At 34.5% G+C, this 22,168-nt stretch overlaps 1 protein-coding gene across 2 annotated transcripts in view; it reads right to left on the bottom strand.

The window, feature by feature from the left end:
- The window catches only part of LOC123681254 (formin-like protein), a 103,005-nt gene that overhangs the window by 9,518 nt on the left and 71,319 nt on the right, over window positions 1-22,168 (bottom strand). For both annotated transcript variants that reach the window (XM_045619540.1, XM_045619539.1), the window contains exons 3-5: window positions 14,668-14,754; window positions 9,716-9,795; window positions 1,489-1,825 (exon numbers count right to left, since the gene is read on the bottom strand). In XM_045619540.1, the coding sequence (XP_045475496.1) occupies window positions 1,489-1,825; window positions 9,716-9,795; window positions 14,668-14,754 (504 nt within the window). The remainder of the gene's footprint in view (window positions 1-1,488; window positions 1,826-9,715; window positions 9,796-14,667; window positions 14,755-22,168) is intronic.

Here is a 22,168-nt window from a genome sequence, read left to right as displayed (position 1 = left end):
TGATTGAATAACTTGATGCTCTGATAAAGAGGAGAGCATTCAAATTTGTGAGTTCGGTGCTTAGGCACTAAAAGAATCTGTGAATTTCTGGTCTTGTAGTCATGGTTGCTGGATAGTCTTTTCCAGTTTTCCTCATTTTCCTTTGCATACACAAGACATTTCAAAATATAAATGTAAGGTAAGGGCAATAACCTATTTGCATTAAATACTGGCCGACAACTTGTTCGAGGACTCAAATTAAATATTGTTCTTATTATTGTTTTCTGTGCGATGAAGATTCTTGAGATATCCACACAGCTGCCCCACATAATAATATTGTAAGTTAAATGGCAATAAACCAGGCTATAGTAAATGTCTAATAGTGAACCAACAGGAAGTACATTTTTAACTCTTAATATTGCTTAGATTTCTGTCTATATAGACATCCAGGAATTTGGTAAATTTACTTGGAACAATGGTGTCCTCCATATAAAGAATTCTCAAATTACCCCTCTCGAAATTTTTAAGGCCAAAGTAAACACATACCGTCTTATCCACATTCAACATCAACCTATTCGAGTGACACCAATTCACAAATTGTGTTACAAGGGTCTCACAAGCTACTTGTATATCGTGATTGAACATGAAACGTAAAATTCTTCCTGAAAAATCATTTAGAAGGTCAGGAGCTTCAATAAAATCATTCAATAATGAAACAATAACCAATTGAAAAACATGGAATTTCCGAAATATGTGATAAAAATACAAAAGAAAACGAATGAATATTTATATTGGAATTCGGTAAAAGTAATTTGCAGAGTTGTTCGAATTGAAAACCATTTGCTTATTTCTTAATATATCGCTATCATTTTATTCAACTAGTTTCTTGACTGAATGTGTTTAGCATTAACCATATCCTTCAATTCTCCCCATAAGAAATAATCAAATTGATTAAGATCTGGGGTCGAGAATACCATGAAACGGGTCCTCCTCGACATATCTATCTAGTTGGGTATTATCAAGGTAATTTCTCACTTCCAAACTAATGATTTTAAATTCGAAATACAAAGTTTTATTTTTAACCTGAACACTTTAAATGAGAAATAATGAGTCCTATCCTGGAATATGAAATGATTAATATCTCTCTGACTCGATCTCGGCATGAGTCAATAACATCCCAAGTTTCAATAAAATCAGCCGATAAGTTTGGTTCAGAAGATAGTTTCATTATTTCCATGAAGATGCAACCTCACCCTGTAGCTTTCTTAGGAAAGACAGAATTAAATTTTTTGCAGTCAATCCGTACTCACCTAGTCCTACTCTACATCTGGTAAGAGATATGTACAGTTACTCCCGGGATACCCTGTATAAAGTCAGAAACCTTCGCTTGGGAGTACACAGCAACTACTTGAAGTTTCATGGTGATCAGATGAATGTTGAAGAAATTTATAGAGTACATAGAAAAGGGTGAAATAATAAGAACTATTTAAGGCTAAGTCAGCCCCTTACCTTATTGTTCATTATAGCCCTCATACACATAATACAGACGTGAATGTCATCTTTGGACTCTCCCATGTTCAACTTGGCCACGTGTTTAGATCTCCTCTTGAGACTGGGACTGCCACTGATATCCAGAGAAGTTCTAAGATGTCCATTCGTTCTATCCAAGGTGGAATTCTGATAGTTTAGGGTGGAGTTTGGAGAGGAAGGATTGAGTTTTTCCTCTGATTCTGAACGAGACTCGGCTATCCTCTGTTCGTGTCTCATCATAGCTAGTCGGAAGCTGAGATAGTCGATGAGGACGTCTAGGCCATTGTTATCTTCATTCAAGAACTCTCGTACCCATCTATAAAGACGAAGAAATTAAGTTTATTCATTTCAATGGAATTTGTACTCACTATCAATGCATAAACTACTAACACGATGGCCTTAAAAAGGAATAAGTTATTATTGTATCGCCTAAAAAATGGGCCTCTTGCTAACGCCAACGCATAATTAAATTCTCAAAGCATTTTTAAAGGCATTTTCATGAATCAAGTTTTTGTTATCTCTTGCTTCCAGTTCAGCCGAATATTAACGCAAGTGAAGAGTTTTCCAATAAGTGGTTTCATTTTTAATCTGTACGGCTGTCACTTTTCTAGCTGTCAGCTTTTGACATTTGACAAGTAGAAACAACGCCATTACTAAAAATGGAACGACACACGCTTCACAAACGTAATGAAATCGTTAAAATTCACTACTAATTCAGCTAGATAAATCCAATACGTCAATTATTAGGCCAATTGAAAAGTCCCCGGTCTGATGCACAGATGGCGATGCTAGTATTAAATCCATATGATTTTTAGTTAGTACCAACCTTCAAACGATACGTGTTAAAATTTCACGGCAGTCCCACCAATCACCATTAGTTCGCGAGATATTTTCAATTTAAATATTGCGTTGTGATTGTAGCTACTTTTGTTATTTGAAAAAAGATGGAACAAAAAGAATTTCGGTGCTGATAAAATATTGCTTCTTGAAGAGAAAAAATACAATTGAAGCAAAATATTGGCTTGAAGAAGAGTTTACGGGGTCTGCACCAGGAAAACCAACCATCATTAATTGGTATGCTGAAAGTTTGAACGTGGTGAAATGAGCAACGAAGACGGCGAACGCAGTGGACTCCCAAAAAAAAAAAACTGTCACCGACGAAAAAATCAAAAAAGTTCACAAAATAATTTTGAATGACCCTAGAGTGAAGTTGATCGAGATAGCAGATATTGTGAAGATATCATCTGACCGTGTACATCATATCATTCACGAATATTTGTAAATGATAAAGTTGTGTGCAAAATGGGTGCCGCGCGAGCTCACAATCGATCAAAAGCAACAACGTGTTAATGATTCTGAGCAGTTTTTGAAGCTGTTTAAGTGCAAAAACATGAATTTTTGCGACGATATGTGACAATGGATAGAACATGGCTCCATCATTTTACTCCGGAGTCCAATCGACAGTCAACTGAGTGGACTGCACACGATGAACCGAATCCAAAGCGAGGAAAAACAGTCATCTTGTAAGGTTATGACATCAGTATTCTGGGATGCGCAAGGTATAATATTTAATGCAAAAGGACCAGACCATCAACAGCGATTATTATATAGCGTTATTGGATCGTTTAAAGGATGAAATCGTTAAAACCGCCCCATTTGAAGAAAAAAAGGTGCTGTTTCATGAAGACAATGCGCCGTGTCACAAATCAATGAAAACAATGGCAAAATTGCATGAATTGTGCTTCTAATTGCTTCTGGATCCACCGTATTCATCAGATCTGGCCCCAGCGACTTTTTTCTGTTCTCAGACCTCAAAAGAATGCTCGCTAGAAATAAATTTAGCGCCAATGAAGAAGTAAACGCCGAAACTGAGGCCTATTTTGAAGCGAAAGACAAATCGTACTACAAAAATGGTATCGAAAAGTTGGAAGATCGCTATAATCGCTGTATCGCCTTCGAGGGCAGATATGTTGAATAATATAATGGAATTTTGCCAAAAAAATGTGTTTTACTATGGTAGATCGGGGACTTTTCAATTGGCCTGATACCATTTGTGTACTTTTATGATAATTGACGTATTGGATTAGACTAGCCGAATTTCGGAAATTTTTAATTTTAACTGAATTATTGTTGAAGAAGTTTTATTCATAGATGTGACTCTGGTTGTTATGCCTGACTTTGCACTGTAAGGTTCAGATTGATTTGCCCTGAAGATAGCCATGTGAATGGTCCAAAGGTTAGCAAAATTTAATAAAGAACTTAAATAAGATCCTTTCTACCCGATATATAATTCCTTTCGCATAATTTAAGTGACCAAACCTTGAAAATTGGAAAAAAATCTTCGTAGAATTACCAATTTTGTAGCAACTAAATTCCTAACAACCAGGCTACCGATAGACATATCCACCCGTTCACACAGTTAGCCAAACAAATATTAACTTTCTTTCGAGACACTTTGTATTATATTAATTGATGTGATGTGGAACCAATAAATATGAATCTTCGAGCCAACCACCAATAAATCCTTATTTGCAAGCAACGCGAAAGATTTACTATCTAAAATCAATAAAGCGTATTTTCAATTTTTATTCCCCGTATATATTTCAGCACAGCCGATGATTATATTATGAATATTTTCGAAACGCGCGTTCATTAAAATCTCCGATGGAATAATTGTATACCATCAAGCAATAAACAATAATGAATACTGGAGTCGCAACAGTTGGGTTGGTTATTTTAGGCCCCTGCAGGCACAATGAAATGCATACAGAAAGTTAATCACGCCAGACAATGCACTGGCAGTCGCCTCTCAATAAACAAAACGGAAATAAGCAGGGTTCGATATAAAAACGCAGATGGTGAACAGGAAATAAGCATTTTAAGCTGAACATCAGCGCTCAATAATGACGAAACTAGATGAAATAGATTATACAGAGCATGAAGTTGGTCTTATGGTATTCGATAGGTCAATTCTCGTGGCGAATTGACATTGTTTAAACGTTGCCCTTTGCAAATGGACGTTACCGGTTGATAGAAATTGAGATGTGTCATTGAATGCACGTTTGTGAACTTTCATGATCGGCTGGCGAACTAAAACTGAAAAAATAATCTCATTATATAGATCAATATCGGATACTTAATTTGCATTTTGACTAATACTAGTATTAGATAACATTAGTCAGTGGCGTAGCTTGGCTTAGAGCGGCCATTTATTAAAATTAGTTGTTTTTCATAACAGAAAAAAATGCTAGAATCAATTAAAATAATGATTGATAAATTGATTGAACGCTGGTATTTATACTTAATGCTACTAAAAGCTAATTTATACAAACAATTATAATTAAAGTTTCAGTTTTTCTACATAGGCATACAACTTTGCTTCCATCGTTTTTTTCCGAAATTCGAGGCTTTATTGTGAAAAACTGGCTATACATTTATGTCTCAAAGTATTGTCCATAGCTTGCCACTACTTTCTCCCATCTTTTGGGCAGCGTACGAATTCGGCGTTGAAAAAGCTGATTATCTTTTGAAGCGATTCACGAATCGATCAAATTTTTTACTTCTTCATAAGACCGGAAATGTTGGCTAGCCAGGACGTGTGTCATTGATCGAAACAAGTGATAGTCCGAGATACCAACGTCTGGGGAATACGGCAGGTGAGGTAGGACTTCCCTTTTCAACGTTTCCAAGTATGCCTCGACCACTTTCGCAACATGGGGTCGAGCATTGTCATACTGTAAGATCATTTTATCATGTCGCCCGTTGTATTGCGGCCGTTTGTCTCTTAATGCTCGGCTCAAACGCATTAATTGCGTTCGATGACGATCGTCTGTGATTGTTTCAGTCGGTTTTAACAATTCATAATACACTACGCTGAGTTGGTCCCACCAAATACTGAGCATGACCTTGGAACCGTGAATATTCAGTTTGGCCGTTGATGTGGAAGCATGGGGGCGAAATCCCTATGATATTCTGCGCTTGAGAATTGAGATTATCGTAATAAACTCATTTTTCGTCTCTAGTCACAATGCGATGCAAAAATCCCATCCGTCTTTGACTTGCAAGCAGCTGTTCAGAAGCAAACAAACGCCGTTCAACATATCTCGGCTTCAACTCGTACGGCACCTAATTCTCTTGTTTCTAAATAATTCCCATGACCTTCAGGAGTTTGAAATGGATGTTTCATCCCTCCCAATGATCCTGTCAATTCTTGTTGCGTTTGACACGAGTCTTGATCAAGTAATGCCTCCAATTCTGTTTCTTCGAAAATCTTCTCTATTCCATCGATATGCTGGTCTTCGACGTCAAAACCACCGTTCTTGAAGCGTTGAAACCATTCTCGGCACATTATTTCACTAATAGCGGCCTCACCATGGGTATGTGAGACCATTCGATGATCCTTAGCCGCATATTTCCTCATATCAAAGCAGAAAATTCAAACCTCCCGCCAAATTTGGGTCGTAAGCTGACATTTTTAATCGAGAATAACTTTATGATGCACACACAAATCGACTAATATTTCGATGGCGTTATGTTCACAAATACCTAAGCTTATTGTGTGACATCTACGATCTTTTTATTTAAACTACCACTAACCACAATCATCTATTGCAACGGCAGAAGCAAAGTTGTACGCCCAATAATATTTTCAAAATAGAGCATTCGATCACTTAATCTTGAAGGGTTAATGTATTTCTGAAGGAAAAAAAATTAAATTTACAGTAATATGATAATAAGTTAAATGCACCTGATTGAAAATTCCATAGTAGTATCTATTCCATAGATTTTCAGTTAGAGCACCTAATTAACAAAAGTAATACCAACTTTCATGATTTGTGCTGCGATAGTTCTAGAAAAAATAAATAAAATCCATTTGAATTTGTAGAACAAAATGTATTCGTGATTCCTATAATATTTTTGATCGGAGAATACGATGACCAATAATTCTGTGACAACCTGTATATATGTTCTTGTTATAGGCCATCTTCAATAATGGTTTTGGCAAAAACACGAAAATGAGCGAATTCTCAGAATTATTTGTAATTAACTTTTTCACTAACCACAAAGACATTTACCATAACATTTCGTCAACTTTCAAATGAACAACGCTGTACAACTATTACTCCCTGAAAGTACTTTTTCATCCTCCTTCGGCAAAGGATATCAAAGAACAATGCGGTGGAAGAACAGTTAGAAACAATTTTCCCGCGGCAATATTTGCCCGCTAACAATTTTACGCGATTTCCACCATGATAAAATAGCAAGCAAGTTTCTCCCGACACGTTTTTCTTTTTTGAAATTTGCCTAGGAAGTGTTCATCTGATAGGAACGTACGTTATTCATTGGATGTGAATGTTCAAGAAGATACGGGTACACTCATAGTCGGGTAATTACAGTCTACGGATAATTTAATAGATTATGTGAAATGGGCCGACGCAGGAAAACGAACAAATCAAAACAATTTTTTCGTTTTTTACGTAATTTTCAATGATGAATTTTTGGATAGTGCTCGATCGGTCGTTAACTCCTGTAAATTTTGGGCTAGAAGAATTATTCAAATTTCGACAGCACTCAGCGCATTAGCTCAAATTATTGTTGACTCTACAGGATGGTCCGAAAGTGGTGAAACACGATACCACCTTGTTTTTGAATGGAAATGCCCATTTTTATATTATTTTTTATATATTATAATACTCATAATCTACATGAAATTCTGATTTAGAACTACCCCATTTGCAATTTTTTATCTGTGGCACTTCTTGACGTAGGCCATTTTTTTTTCGAAAAATTTCATATTTAGAATGGTTTTAACTAAAGATCATATCTTAAAAACCGTTCGAGATAATTGTACGATTTATTTTATTATTATATATATTATTATTTATCTCTAGTCTTCAAAAAATTTCTAGAAGTCAATTTTTTCAAATGGCAAAACAATTCAGGAATCTTTTTGCCTGCATGCGAAGCATTTTGAAATGAATTAATTTTAGGAAATTCAGGATTTTTTTTGTCTGTCTCATAGCCTAGTGAGTCTTTTTTTTCAGACAATTTGTACCTAAATTAATCAATTTCAAAATGCTTCGCATTTCATGTTTTGTACTGGGGCTGGCAGTATACTTTTCACGCATACAATTGCAAAGGTATAAGAATACTAATAATATCAATTAAAGATAAGCCAAATCAAAAAAATCATCAAAATATTTTTAAACTTTCATTTGGACAGCATGAAATGGAGACTACTTGAACAAACAGAAACATAGTCTGCACTGCATTTTTCAGCTGAAAAGTGTCAACAATATATATCGCTCATATGATCTGCGCAGATATCTGCAAACTTTTCAATAATTTCAATACGATTGAAGTTTATAGACATCTGAGCAGATCATATGAGCGATAAATGATATTGATGATATTCGAACTTCCTATGTAATTCATTTTAGGCACAAAATGTGTAGACAAAAAATGAAAACTACTCACTAGGCTATACGACAGGCAAAAAAAAATAGGGCAGGCCATTTGAAAAAATTGACTTATGGACATTTTTTGAAGGTCATTTTGAAAAGTTGCAGTGTATTTCGGACCACCTGTAGAGTGATCCGTAAATTTGCAAAAGACTTGAAAACTTTTTGGGAATTAAAAAAAATTAATCGTACAATTGTCTAGAATGATTTACAAATTTTATGAAATTTTTCGAAAAAAGTGGCCTACGTAAATGATGACAAGTGGGGATTCTTAAATCAGACTTCATGGAGATTCTGAGTATGATATGAAAATTGGGCATTCTCATTTAAATAAAATACAGGGTAGTATCGTCTTTCACCACTTTCGGACCAGCCAGTAGAGTCAAAAATAATTTGAGCTTATCCGCTCAGTGCTGTCAATTCAGTCGAAATTTGAATCATTCTTCTAGCCCAAAATTTACCGGAGTAATCGACTGATCCAGCACTATTGACTTACAGGCTGTAAGAGAATAAGAAAAAAATGACAGTTTGCCATATAATTTTTTCAGTTTTCTTGCTTATATTTTATTATTATATGTTGGTACTCCGAACTTTCACCTGTCAATTCATCAATTTGCTTTAAAGAAATCAGTTCTGCTAACCAACATTTTTCAATGCAAAAATCACTAAATGATATTTATGGAAATATTTCATTAATTTCAATAAAAATGCAATGAATTAGAGAAAATAAAGTATAATACTCGTACAGAAGGCTCATTCTACCACTCGTTCATTCAAAAACTCGCCACTTCGTGGCTCGTTTTTGAATTTTGAACTCGTGGAAGAATATCAATGCCTTCTGAACTTGTATTATAAATAACTATTATCATACAAGTGCAGAAGGCATTGATATTCTCCTAAGAGTTCAAAATTCAAAAACGAGCTTTTGCATGAACGAGTGTTAGAATGAGCGTTCTGTACGAGTATTATACATTATTTTCTCTAATTCACCAATTTTTATTGAAATCAATGAAATATATCCAAAAATTTCGTTTAGTGATTATTTCATTAAAAAATGTTGGTTGGCTGAACTGTTTTCTGTATCACAAATTTGACAGATAATAGATAAATCCGTGACAGGAAAATTCCAACTACCAACATATAATAATGAAATATAACCATGAAATCTGTGTGAGTGAAACTGAGATATTCACGCACGATTTTGTTCTACAAGGTATGGCATAATGAACGGATTTGCCGTAGAATTAGAAAAACTTAATTCCTTTATTCAGTACCTACCTACTAATGTTCTTCTTGTGTGTATACCACTTAATTTCTCAGTGATCTCAAGGGTACTTCGTTTTTATCTCCAGCAATAACATACATTCTGATCTGTATACTTCAACTCAGCATAATGTACTGTGTGTCTAGATTTCTCGGACGTCATGTCAAACATAAAGTAACCATTGTACCTAATAAAATTTCTCGTACGGTCATTTGTGGCCTTGAAAACGGCAATTACATGATAGATTCTCTTGCAAACGGTAGGTTCAACGTAGAAATGGAATTTCCGTTGTCCATTAGCCGACAACAATATAATTCAATATCGGAAAACGAATATTTCAACATTTGTTCCTGAGTACGTTCTCACAGAAGAAAACAAACATACAGTAAATCTGCATTTATAACATATTCAAGAGTCACGATGTACCATTCGGCCATCCAGAATGAGTTATGACAACTATCTGCGAAGTACATGTACTTACTCTATATGGTTGGTCCGCAATGATATTTCTAGATCTCTGAGCACTTGAGTCGAAGTCGATTCGCCCACCATTTTTCGTTTCTGGAACAAACAATGAGAGGATTAAGTTTAAGAGCGCACTCTCTATTTAGACAGTATCGGAGTTTGCAATAGAATCGTTAGGAACATCATGGTATGTTTTACTTAAAGAAAATTATCATAGAATATATACAAAACGTCAAAAATCTTGGATCACTCTGTAAGTTGTGAGAATGGGCTCCTATTCCAACACGAACGCATGATTGTTGGAATTGCCTTCTGCAACGAGTATTAGACAATATTTTCTCTATTTCAATCAAGTTTTGTGAAATATTGTCGAAATTCAATGAAAAATTTAGATTATACCGGGTGTAACAGGATCATGGTACACCCCCCGTATCTCCGTTAGTTTGGAAGGTAATAGATTGACATTTGGAATATCCCATAAATATAATATGCGACACTTTTTGATCTAAAATTGATTTTTTTTCACTTCCTATTTCGCCGGAAGTGATACCAACTTTCGATTTTCAACCCTGTATATTATTATATTTCTGAAATCTGCATAATTTTCCGAATCCAATGATACCACATAAGTGACATTTCTAACGTCAAATTTTTTTTAATTTAATTTTTAGTTTTCCATTTAAGTGTGCCATGATGGTTCCGATTTATTCCAATTGACCCGTCAAATACTAGAAAAATCTAAATCCTGTCAAAAATACTATATTGCGTTTTTTATGAGCAAATCAAGTTCGTCGTAATCGTTTTTGGGGTAAAACTCAATTTTTTCAAATGGAACCATATTGGTACCGTGGTACCATTCATTAGTACTATTAATAAGGAATTTATCCATACCTGGTAATAAAATGTGCGATCAATACAATCACAATTACAGCTAAAAGAAGATAAGAAAATACAATTATTTTGTTTTAGCTGTAATTTTGATTGTATTGATCGCATATTTTATTACCAGGTATAGATAAATTCCTTATTAATAGTACTAATAAATGGTACCACGGTACAAATATGGTTCCATTTGAAAAAATTGAGTTTTACCCCAAAAACGATTACGACGAACTTGATTTGCTCATAAAAAACGCAATTTAGTATTTTTGACGGGATTTCGATTTTTCTAGTATTTGACGGGTCAATTGGAATAAATCGGAACCATCATAGCACACTCAAATGGAAAACTAAAAATTAAATTATAAAAAAATTTTGAGGTTTGAAATGTCACTTATGTGTTATCATTGTTTAATTTGAAATTGTACTTATTGTATTGAATATTTGAATAAACTCATTTATTATTATTATTATTATTATTGGATTCAGAAAATTATGCAGATTTCAGACATATAATATACAGGGTGTTCCATTTAAGATACTTACCTTCAAAACTAACGGAGATACGGAGGGTGTACCATGGTCCTGTTACACCCGGTATATACTAGTGACAGTTGGTGAGACTGTTACGAAAACTGACAGATTACGGAAGTTGAATATGAATCGTACGTTTCAAATTAGGAAATAATTTACAATTACACATTGAATTATGTCGGACGAAATCGATTTAACACCACCAGAATTAGGAGAAATTGCGAATAATGCTGCAAATTATTTCACTACATCCAAATTATATTGTATTGACAATTATCATAAGTCAGTATAGACAACCACAAAACGAAAAATATAACTGAAAACGATGCTGTAATGAGTTTATTGCAGCACTGTTTTTAGAACTATAATGAACTCATTACGATACTGAAATAGAAAAAATTAATTATTTGATTGACTTGGTCGTTCCTAGGTGGAAATCCAATTTCCAATTTAATTATTATTAAATACCAGTTATTCTAATTGACACTATTTTATTATGCGAATAACAATTATTTGGCATGTAGATTCTTCAGTTTTCTTACATTTTGAATACATTTTTGTTATTCAAAATGTGAGAAATCTGCATAATCTGCTGATGTGCAGCGAAACAATTGCTATTCACATAATAAAATATGTAAATTAAAATAAATTGTATTCAATATCAATTGAAAGGATTTCCAACTAAGGACTAAGTCAATAAAATACTTGCAAAAATCTGTAATCATCTTTTGAGTCGTATGGTAATAAAAATGGTTTTCCAATAGAGGCTTCATTTTTAATAGATCGCCATCTGGTCATTTGTCACTTTTGAAGATGTCATCTTTAGACATTTGACAAGTAAAACTACGCCAATACAAAAACGAAACGATACACGCTTTCACGGCGCAATGAAATTGTTAAAATTCACCACAAAATTGTGAAAATTTTGCATTCACAGTTCGCAAGACTAAAGCACTTTTGGGTCGTCATAAAGCACCTTCTCGGCCGGCAATACGCTCTATTAGTGATGACGTCACACACCGCCATTTTAGTTCTTCTGTCAGTGTTCGGAATCCAAACAAACAAATTGTCATTCAAATTAGTACGTTGTCGTTGAAGAAATTGGCTTATTTTGATAAATAAGATTATTGAAGGAACGATTTTACTATTAATTGATAGACAGAAGGAACGAGATTAATGCCAGTAAGTTCGAACTTGAAGTTCGACTAATAAACACGGCTTTTCACAAAATCTGGGGAATGATACAGGATTCAAACTTACTGGTATTAACCTCGTTCCTTCTGTCTATCAATTAATACTGAAATCGTTCCTAAAAGACTCTTATTTATGAAAATAAGCCAATTCCTTCAACGACACCGTACTAATTTGAAAGACAATTTATTTGTTTGGATTCCGAACACTGACAGGAGAACCAAAATGGCGGTGTGTCACACTAATAGAGCGTATAGTGTAACTGGTAGAAAAATTTGAGCTGTTAAAACGAGTTAGTGATGTGAAGAATTGAAACCGTGTGCGTCGCTCAAAAATAACTGAGAATATTAGGTACTGTTGGAGCTCGTAGTGTTGACAAAAACTCAGATTTGTCAATTACTTGTCGATTCTGGGAATTCTAAAAGACGGTCCTAGGGCTTTTTCTTAAGTCTAGTTAACGTAAGAACTCAAGCCAGCCGATCAGCAACAATGTTGTATCTTCACTGATTGGGTCCTTGAAAACCTTAAAAATGATTCCATCGAGAAATCATCTTCAGTGATGAGGTCCATTTTCACCTCGGAGGTTACGTTAATAAGCAGAGCTGTAGCATTTGGGGCTCGAAAAATTCAAGAATGATTTTGAAAAGCCTTTTCATTCTCAATGTGTAACTGTTTGGTGCGGTTCATATGCTGGTGGTGCGATTGGACCTTATTTCTTCGAAAATGAGGCTGATCCAATTGTTTGGTGGTGATTGGATTGCGCAACCGAGCTTATGATTCATGATTTCTGTTATGGCTGTAGTAATTGGAAGATATTGATGTGAAGGACGTTTATTTTCAACAAAACGGCGCTACGTGCCACACAAGCAAACTAAACAATGGCAATTTCTCAAGTTGTAGCATGCTACATTGCAAATTTAATTTATTCAACGAAACAGGAAGGTTGATGAAAATCTGGGTGTACGCCAATGCGTATCTTCGTGCATATGTATCCGATACAGTAAAACTGTGAGATGTCTGTCGATAATGATCGCAGCGAAAATTATAAAATTCTTTTCCTCTATTATATTCGTAAAACCCTCCAAAAAGGGTTTATTTTTGGTATTTTTTTTCTTCACTAAATTCCTAATTGGTGCTCCTGATAAGCGCTGAAAGTTTGAGTATTACATTGGGAGTCCTTCGTCAAAAGACAGCCCAACGTTGTCAACTGTCAGCTAACAAGCAGCAGTATTTACTCTCCTTAAATTTGAAGAACTGTCACACCTAAGTTCTTATCAACTTCGGTGGAGGAATATTGGCTCAGTATAGAGCTAGGACTCTTCAGGGAAGTAATTTGTGAATTGGAAAAATTGCATTTTTTATTTTTGTACATTTATAAGTTTCGCATTCACTTATATATATATATTTCTATTTTGTAAATATTGTATGTCAATTTTTCTGGTACCAGATATTTTAAAGATTCATATTGTGAAATACTTGTGTAAATATAAGATTGATCGACCCGGGTTTTTGTCCCTTCCATTTGTCGAATTCAGAGATCTAAACCATGACTCAATCAAACGGCTGTTCTCGGGAATTTTGAGTTGTAACGAAGAGGTTACACAATTTTGGCGCCCAACGTGGGGCACGAACCCACGACCCTGAGCAATACCTCCTAGAAAACAGGTAGTCTAGGAGGTATTGCCCTGAGATTAAGAGTCTCATGCTCTTGAGTTGTAACGAAGAGGTTACAAAGTTTCCACAATTGCCCACCGAAATCATGCGATTCAACACATTTAGACTTGTTTCTTTGGGACAACGAGAAAGACTAGGTCTCTGCCAATGCTTCACCAATGATTGAAATCCTTAAAGATGAAATTAGTGTAGTTATTTAGGATATACAGCCGCAAATGTGCGAATTGGTCATTGAAAGTTGCATAAAAGGATATGATGCTGCAGCCGTAGCCTTGGCCGCCATTTGGCTGATATTTTTTTATAATGGCATATCTTCCTCTTCAGAATGAAATATACATACTACATACATTGATTTCTCTTTGAAAATACTAGTTTCTTTAATATCAAAATAAAATCTCTTGTAGGAAAAACCTTTATAAGCTTCTACCAAGCAGCAAATTAATACCCAAAACATTTGGTAGTTATTCGACAGTTATTGTAAATGTAAAAAAACTGTAAAAGCTACAGTATAGCGGAAAATTATAGAAAATCTGAAAAATTAAGAACTTTTCAGAAGTAAATACAAATTGATAAAATTACTGGATCAAAAGAGTTTATAGAATTGCAACGTTTCAATAGACAAATCTTGAAGGTCATACGAAAAATCTTGTCGAAATGATTCAAGGAAATCCTAGATTTAAGGAAACTTACTCTATGACTTCTGGAAGCTTTTGGGTCCAAATAAGTTCTGAGTTTATTCAGATAGTAAGACGGTGGGTCCTTTGCTTGCACCATTTCCTGAAACAAAGAAATCAGTTGAAAATTTGTTTTTCAAGGTGTTCAATTAGATTAATTTTTTTCAAAAAGAAATTTGAAAAAAAAAAGATCTTGGGAACTTATAAAAATTATGTAAGTAATTTAATGCCGAATTGTTTTTTCTGGAAAACAATCGGCGCATGAATATACGCCAATTGTAACCTTGGGCACCACATATATTTCTATCAACATTTCTGTGGTATACAAGGGTGCAATTGGCGCATGATGGTGTTCACGTTAGCACTTTCCACATTATTTTTATATACATATTATCGAATCTAACTCGAGGTTCCATTGAATCAAGGTAGCCTCAACACGGAAAAATTCCCAGAAAAAAAAAAGAACAATTTCAACAAGGTTGTTATTACATGAATGATTTTTACGAGGTTGTTCCCAGTTTAGATGTTCTGAATTATGTTCAACTTAATTGCTTCTTCAATTTCATGACGCTCGTTCATACCAGTAATTTAAATATTTATATTTGAATAATGTCCAGGTCATTCTCTCTCAACGAATGAAAACGAGTATTATGTTGTTAACTGTAATAACTGGGAGCTGTATAAATGAATTATAATCGATAATGGAATATATCTTGAAAGTGGTTTTTGGTTTCTGGATACTGGATTATATAACAACCAGTTGATCATATTCAAAAATGAAATAGTTGGTGTTATACTTTAGTTATTTCTTTTGATTTCAAAAATATTTTCACTCTTGTCAGTTTACACCGTCATTTTACATTATTTGTTATATTTCCAATTTATATCAAACTGCACCTACACGTCTTACCACAAGATAAACGTATCATCAGTTCAAATTCTTCATAATTCCATCAAATTATGATCCCGAGGTGATTCAAAACTAGGGATTCACAGCTTTACTTGATAATCAACCTATTTGACTTGAAGTCAACTCAAGTTTAAGTAGTAGTTTTTCAATGTACTTAATAAATAAATACATGAATTGAAATTAAAAAACTACTAGGTACTTGACTTGAACTTGAGTTGATTTCAAGTCAAGTACCTTGAATATCAAGTAGAGTACTTAATAAATGAATACTTGACTAGACATTGAAAAACTACTACTTGACTTGTACATGAGTTGATTTTAAGTAGCTTGAATATCGAGTCAAGTAGCTTAAATATCAAGTCAAGCCGCGAATCCCTATTGAAAACGAAAGTTGAATAGTTCAAGTTGCATAAATTGCGATATTCTACTAAATGGATTAAGATTTTGGTCGCAAATATCTCGAAAACGTTTGGTGATATTGAGCAGGAATGCATTTTGCATTTCATTTCAGTTTAAGGATTATACTTTCTTTTCAAATTACTCTGCATTTCAGATAACACGAGAATATACATGACATAAACAATTCCAAGATTCGTGCAAAATTTTGTGTTGGTAGCGTTGTCACAATAATAGAAAAATTCAAAAAGAATATCCAACAAACATAACCTATATACAGTTCTGTGCTCTGCAAGGAATCATCAATAACGAGCACTCACATACTCCTATCCTCATCAGTGCTTCGTAAAATTTTTGAAAAATTTTCAATACTCGACAAATTACTTCTTTTACTTTGTTAATTCAACTTTTCACAAAAGAGGAAGTCGATCAAAGCTATATTAGGTGAATAAATCGGCAGTTGTATTAACAAAATAGTAATAGTTTTGGAAGTTATATTGTAACATATATTCTTGGGCTGTCAAATAAATATCAAATCCAATTAAATTTATTTCACAAATTATTACAAAACATGCGGTAACAATAATTAATAAGTAGTCAATAAAAATACATCGAAACAAAATATCGATAAAATTTTAATGAAATTTACTTGAACCCATCTGACAAAAACTGGTTAACAGAGTAGTAACATCTAGAAATAAGAAAGAGTCTGAGACGTATTCATTCGAATGGCATAGTTTAATTTTCTTCTAGGAGATGGTTATATATTTTGATGGCCAGATGAATCGTCGCTATCTGTGCTAGCTTTATTCTATGATATGGCATACTGATAGAATTCGCCACGTTCGATGTATTTCTGTCTGTTTTCATGAACATGAAGTAAAAAATAATAGATGAATTGGCCATAAAAGGTGAAGATATTGTATTTTACAGAATATTCTTTGCATGACACAGTGAATTGGTGAATAGATTATTTCAATAATCAACAAGATTGACGATTATTTTCCAAACAAAATCCGGAACTGTTTCCGATTAGTCCAGAACTAAGCCAGAAAGTTTCTACTTCGATTACTTATGTTCAATTGAACTTCACACGCATAGACAATTCATTGAGGTCTGAGAAAGAACAGTGCGTTTGAGAGAATCGATTACTTCTATAAACCTTGCATAAATGTAGAATTGGATTTCGTAGATTTTACCATTAGAAGATTCGAGGATTAAGTTTAATATCTCGTTTTGTGCTTAAGTGCTTGGGACATTGACAATTCGTTACTATACATATAGTTTTTACAATATGGAACGCCTTCTATACATTATAAAAAGTCAGTGCCCCACGTTATTTTCTCTGTTTACGAGTATATTTAGTTTCTATTTCTTTGCCTGACTCACGTTTGAATTATCCAAAAACGAAATTAATTCGATACAAGGATCCATTCCAACAAATATAGAACGTGAGTAGTACGTAGTCTGTATAATATTTTCATTCGTATCACCTTGAACTGAAAGTTGAATGTCACTGTAATTGTTCTTCCGCTCTGCACATACTGGAAAATGGAAATAATTGTACTTTTTTTGTATTTTATTCTATTGTATGATGTCTCGATTACAAGGAACATTTCAACGTTCAATGTCGTATCTATGAAAAAATTGATGATTATGACAGGATACATTTTGGGATCGTTATTTGCAACAATAAAGTTTTGGAATTCAAATTCAACGAAGTGGAATAAACCAAAATTGAATGAAATCGATGGTTTGACGAGAATAGGTATGGAAGAATGAGCCTTGTATTACACCCCTGAAGTGTCAGCTGCAAAGTTATGTAGGCTTCTGGTCTCATTTGTATATAAATTCATTCATATTATAAAATTGTTATCAATATATATTTTTCTTTGAGTATTTGTATTTTTGGTTATTTCAATAGGAACCAATATAAAACGTGAAAAAAAAATCCAATAAATAGTTACATCAATAGCATTCAAGTGGGAATAATAAGGCAATAGAATAATCAATTTTCGTCTTTCAAACAAGAATTTCAATATAATTCATAACACATAACCAGTATGGTAATTGCGTGTTGATCTAACTAACATTAAGCAAAATATTAGGTGTACAACTTTGCTTCAGTTGTTTTGCAATAGATGACATCTACGATATATTTATTTCGACTACCACTTATCGCTATAAGTGGCAGTCGAAATAAATAGATCATAGATATCATACAATAAACTCAGATATTCGTAAACATCGAAATATTAGTCGATTCGTGTCTTCATCATAAAGTTATTCTCCATTGAACATATCAGCTTTGTTTTTGTTCTTTTATATGAAGAAATCTGCTGCTGAGGCTCATCGAATGCTCTCAAATATCTATGTTGAAGCCGCTATTAGCGAAATAACATGCCGAAAGTGGTTTCGACGCTTCAAGAATGGTCATTTTGACGTCGAAGACCAGCATGGCGGTGGAAGAGAGAAGGTTTTTGAAGATGCATAATTGGAGGCATTATTTGATCAAGATTTATGTCAAACACAACAAGAATTGGAAGGATCATTGGAAGTGACGCAAAAATACATTTCAAAACGCCTGAAAGTCATGGGAACAAATCAAAAACAAGTAAATTGGGTGCCGTACGAGATGAAGCAGAGAGATGTTGAACGGCGTTTTTTTGCTTGTGAACAGCTGCTTGCAAGTCAAAATCGGAAGCAATTTCTGCATCGCATTGTGACTGGAGACGAAAAATGGGTTTATTACGACAATCCCAAGCGCAGAAAATCATGGGGATATTCCGGCTATGCTTCCACGTCGACGGTCAAAACGAATATTCACGGTTCCAAGGTTATGCTTAGTATTTGGTGGTACGTAGTGTATTATGAGTTGTTGAAACCGACTGAAACAACAGGCTTTCGTTATCGAACGCAATTAATGCGTTTGAACTCAGCATTGAGAGACAAACGACCGCAATACAACGAGAGAAAAGATTAAGTGATTTTACAGCATGACAATGCCCAAACCCATGTTGCGAAAGTGGTCAAGACATACTTGGAAACGTTTGAAATGGGAAGTCCTGCTCCACCCGTCGTATTCTCCAAACGTTGCTCCCTCGGACTATCACTTGTTTCGATCAATTGCACACGGCCTGGCTGACCAGCACTTCCGGCCTCAGGAAAAAGTAAAAAATTGGATCGATTCGTAGATCGCTTCAAAAGAAGACCAGTTTTTTTAACGCGGGATTCGTACGGTGCCCGAAAGATGGGAGAAAGTAGTGGCCAGCGATGGACAATACTGTGAATCATAAATATTTAACCAGTTTTTTACAATGAAGCTTCGAATTTCGGAAAAGACGGCAGAAGCAAAGTTGTATGCCTATGTATCTGCGGAATCCTGAGGAATTTATTGAATTTTTCGTATGGGATTTTCTAGGAATCTTCCGAATCAAACGATTTCAACTTTTCACAAAGTGAAGATCAGAATGCTTAACAATCCTCACCGAGTGCAACATCGATTCCTATCACGGTGTACGTTCACTTAATGAATCGCCTAAATCCTAATCCTATTAAGCTATCATTATCGACATTTGCCAACCCTTTCCTAACCTTTCTTTTAACGTATTCAAACACGATTCTATCGACAATGGGTGTGTCTTGTTCCTCGGGTTACATTGTTTTTCACTTCAATTCAAACTGAATGAAGATATAATTCATTATAGTCACGAGAGAAGGAGTCAGTCACCCAGGCCGGAAGTATCGAAATAATCAATTGGTCTGTGTATCCTTTTTGTGACACCTAGATGGCATCGAGGCAGAATAAAATGAATAAGTTTGTAAAACCAGACAAATTTAATACACACATTTCATTAGCATAGTCATGAACAGTGCAAAACTTGAAGCAACTGTGGAGTTCCGCATGGTTCTCATCTTGTTCTATTGCTCTTTCGAATCAACCAAAAAGCCTGAAGTAGTTATCTTAGATGAAATGTTTGAACAAGTAGGTATTGACAGTTCTTGTTAACATTGGAGAATTTTCTCTTCAAGGTTCCTGATCCAAGATTCAACGACATTTTTGTGAAATATATTTAGGTAGAATTTTTCTTTATCAAACATAAATATTGTTTCTTTCAATTGTTGTTGATTGATATTTGCTTTTCAATTATTATTATGTTCACTTATACCTACCTTAATTCATATTACCTACATTATATAGTTTCCATCAGAATTCCGAAATTTTTGTTCTTTTTTCAATTTATGAATATGTACATTAATAAATAAACGATCCTAGAGCCCGGATATTTCGGACATCAATAATCTTTCATGCAATCATGAAAAGACGTTAATACAGGTTAACATAGATAAAGACTCGCCATTATACTCTTAGCTGTTCTTTATTGCTTCTCACGTATGCTCTCACTTTGTCTTACTCATTTTCTCTCGTTTCGTCCTTGGTGGCGACCTTTATATTAAGCCTTTTGGTTAGCATGATGAAATCTTAACTTACGCGTATGGAGGGTACAGATAAGGAGAATCTCGTTTCAAAAGTGTCCGTTGAATTGAACTAAATTGGTGGCTCTAGTGTAACTAGAAAGTGGCATCGAGGCCTGATAAACAAAATGAAGTTGATGAAATTTCCAACCAAACTTTCAAGATTAATACAATCGTACCTCGCAAATGGAGTACAGTAGAACCCCGATTATCCGTGCCAGTCGGGACCGAGCCTTCGCCGGATAATCGAAAACACGGATAATCCAAAGACCTTGTTTTAATTTTTCAATCATTTATTTAGACAAAGCCATGTGTAAAACAAAGAAAAAAAACGTTATGCTAGATACATGTAACAAAAAATAACAGTTTCAATATTTATACATAATGTCTAAACGTACATTGAACAATGTATATATGTATGTCACATTGAAAAATCACTTGAAAAAATCACTAATTTTTGTTTGTTTTTGGGATTCGTAAATTTTAGACTTTATAATCTCCTTCATTTTTCTAAGCTGAAGCTCAAGAATATCATCAATTCCAGGCTGATCTCCAAAATATTGGATAAGTAAATTTACTGCATCCCCTGCTTCTCGATGACTTATTTTTTTTACGCAATTATTTTCATCGTCATCACTACTTTCATCAGAGGTTTCTGCGGACGTCTGATTATTCAAATAATCGACATCTACAATCTGATAACCTTTTTCTTCTTCATCACAATCTATCCATTCCTGAATTTCTCCTTTGTCTATTTCTTCCAAACCTTTGATATGGGAAGCTATAGATGTTATGTCTCCGACTGATAACTCACCTTCATTTAAGTCATTATCGTCTTCAATACCTTTCTCATCTGATATATCTTCTAAAGTCATTATTTTATAAAATGCTTTTTTAATTGTAGACGCTTTCACTTCACTCCAGGCGCGAGCTACAGCATAAATTGCTTCTTTCAAATTAAGACGTTTCCAAAACTCCATAAAGTCACATTCTCCCAACATTTGAAGCATAAGATCTTTTCTATAAAGCCTTTTCATTGTCTCTATAACGCCTTGGTCCATTGGCTGGGCAATAGATGTTACATTCGGAGGAAAATATGCTGCAAATATGTTCCCATCTGCTGACTTCAGTTGTTCAACATCAGGATGCGATGGTGCATTATCCAGTAACAGTACAGCCTTGGGAGGAAGATTATTTTCTTGCAAATAATCTCCAACTTGAGGTATAAATTTTTCGAAAAACCACTTTTTAAAAATTACTCTATCCATCCAAGCTGCCTTTTGATTATAATAATCAACAGGCAATGTTTTTACATTTTTAAAAGCCCTTGGATTTTTGGATTTTCCGATGACTGCTAACTTAAGCTTATGAGTTCCTGATGCATTTGCACAGCATAAAACTGTTACACGGTCTTTGCTTACTTTGAAACCTGGTGCGCTACTTTCTGAGCCTGCAGCAAGTGTTCGTCGCGGCATTGCTTTCCAATAAAGTCCAGTTTCATCTCCATTATAGACTTGCTCAGGTCTCAAGTCGTGCTCCTTTATAAGATTTTCCAAATCATAGCAAAATTCAACCATGGCGACATTATCTGCACTTAATTTTTTCCCTTGAACAGCTAATTCTCGTATTCCATGACGTTTTTTAAACCTGTATAGCCAACCAGAGGATGCTGAGAAGTTTCCTTCAATTTTCAACTCCTTGTGGAACATTTCAGCTTGCCTAGCACACATATGTC

This window comes from Harmonia axyridis, chromosome 5 (assembly GCF_914767665.1).
Source record: "Harmonia axyridis chromosome 5, icHarAxyr1.1, whole genome shotgun sequence".
Classification (NCBI taxonomy): Eukaryota; Metazoa; Arthropoda; class Insecta; order Coleoptera; family Coccinellidae; genus Harmonia; species Harmonia axyridis.
The sequence above is the reverse complement of the archived record's forward strand: the minus strand, read 5'-3'. Positions and strand labels throughout refer to the sequence as shown.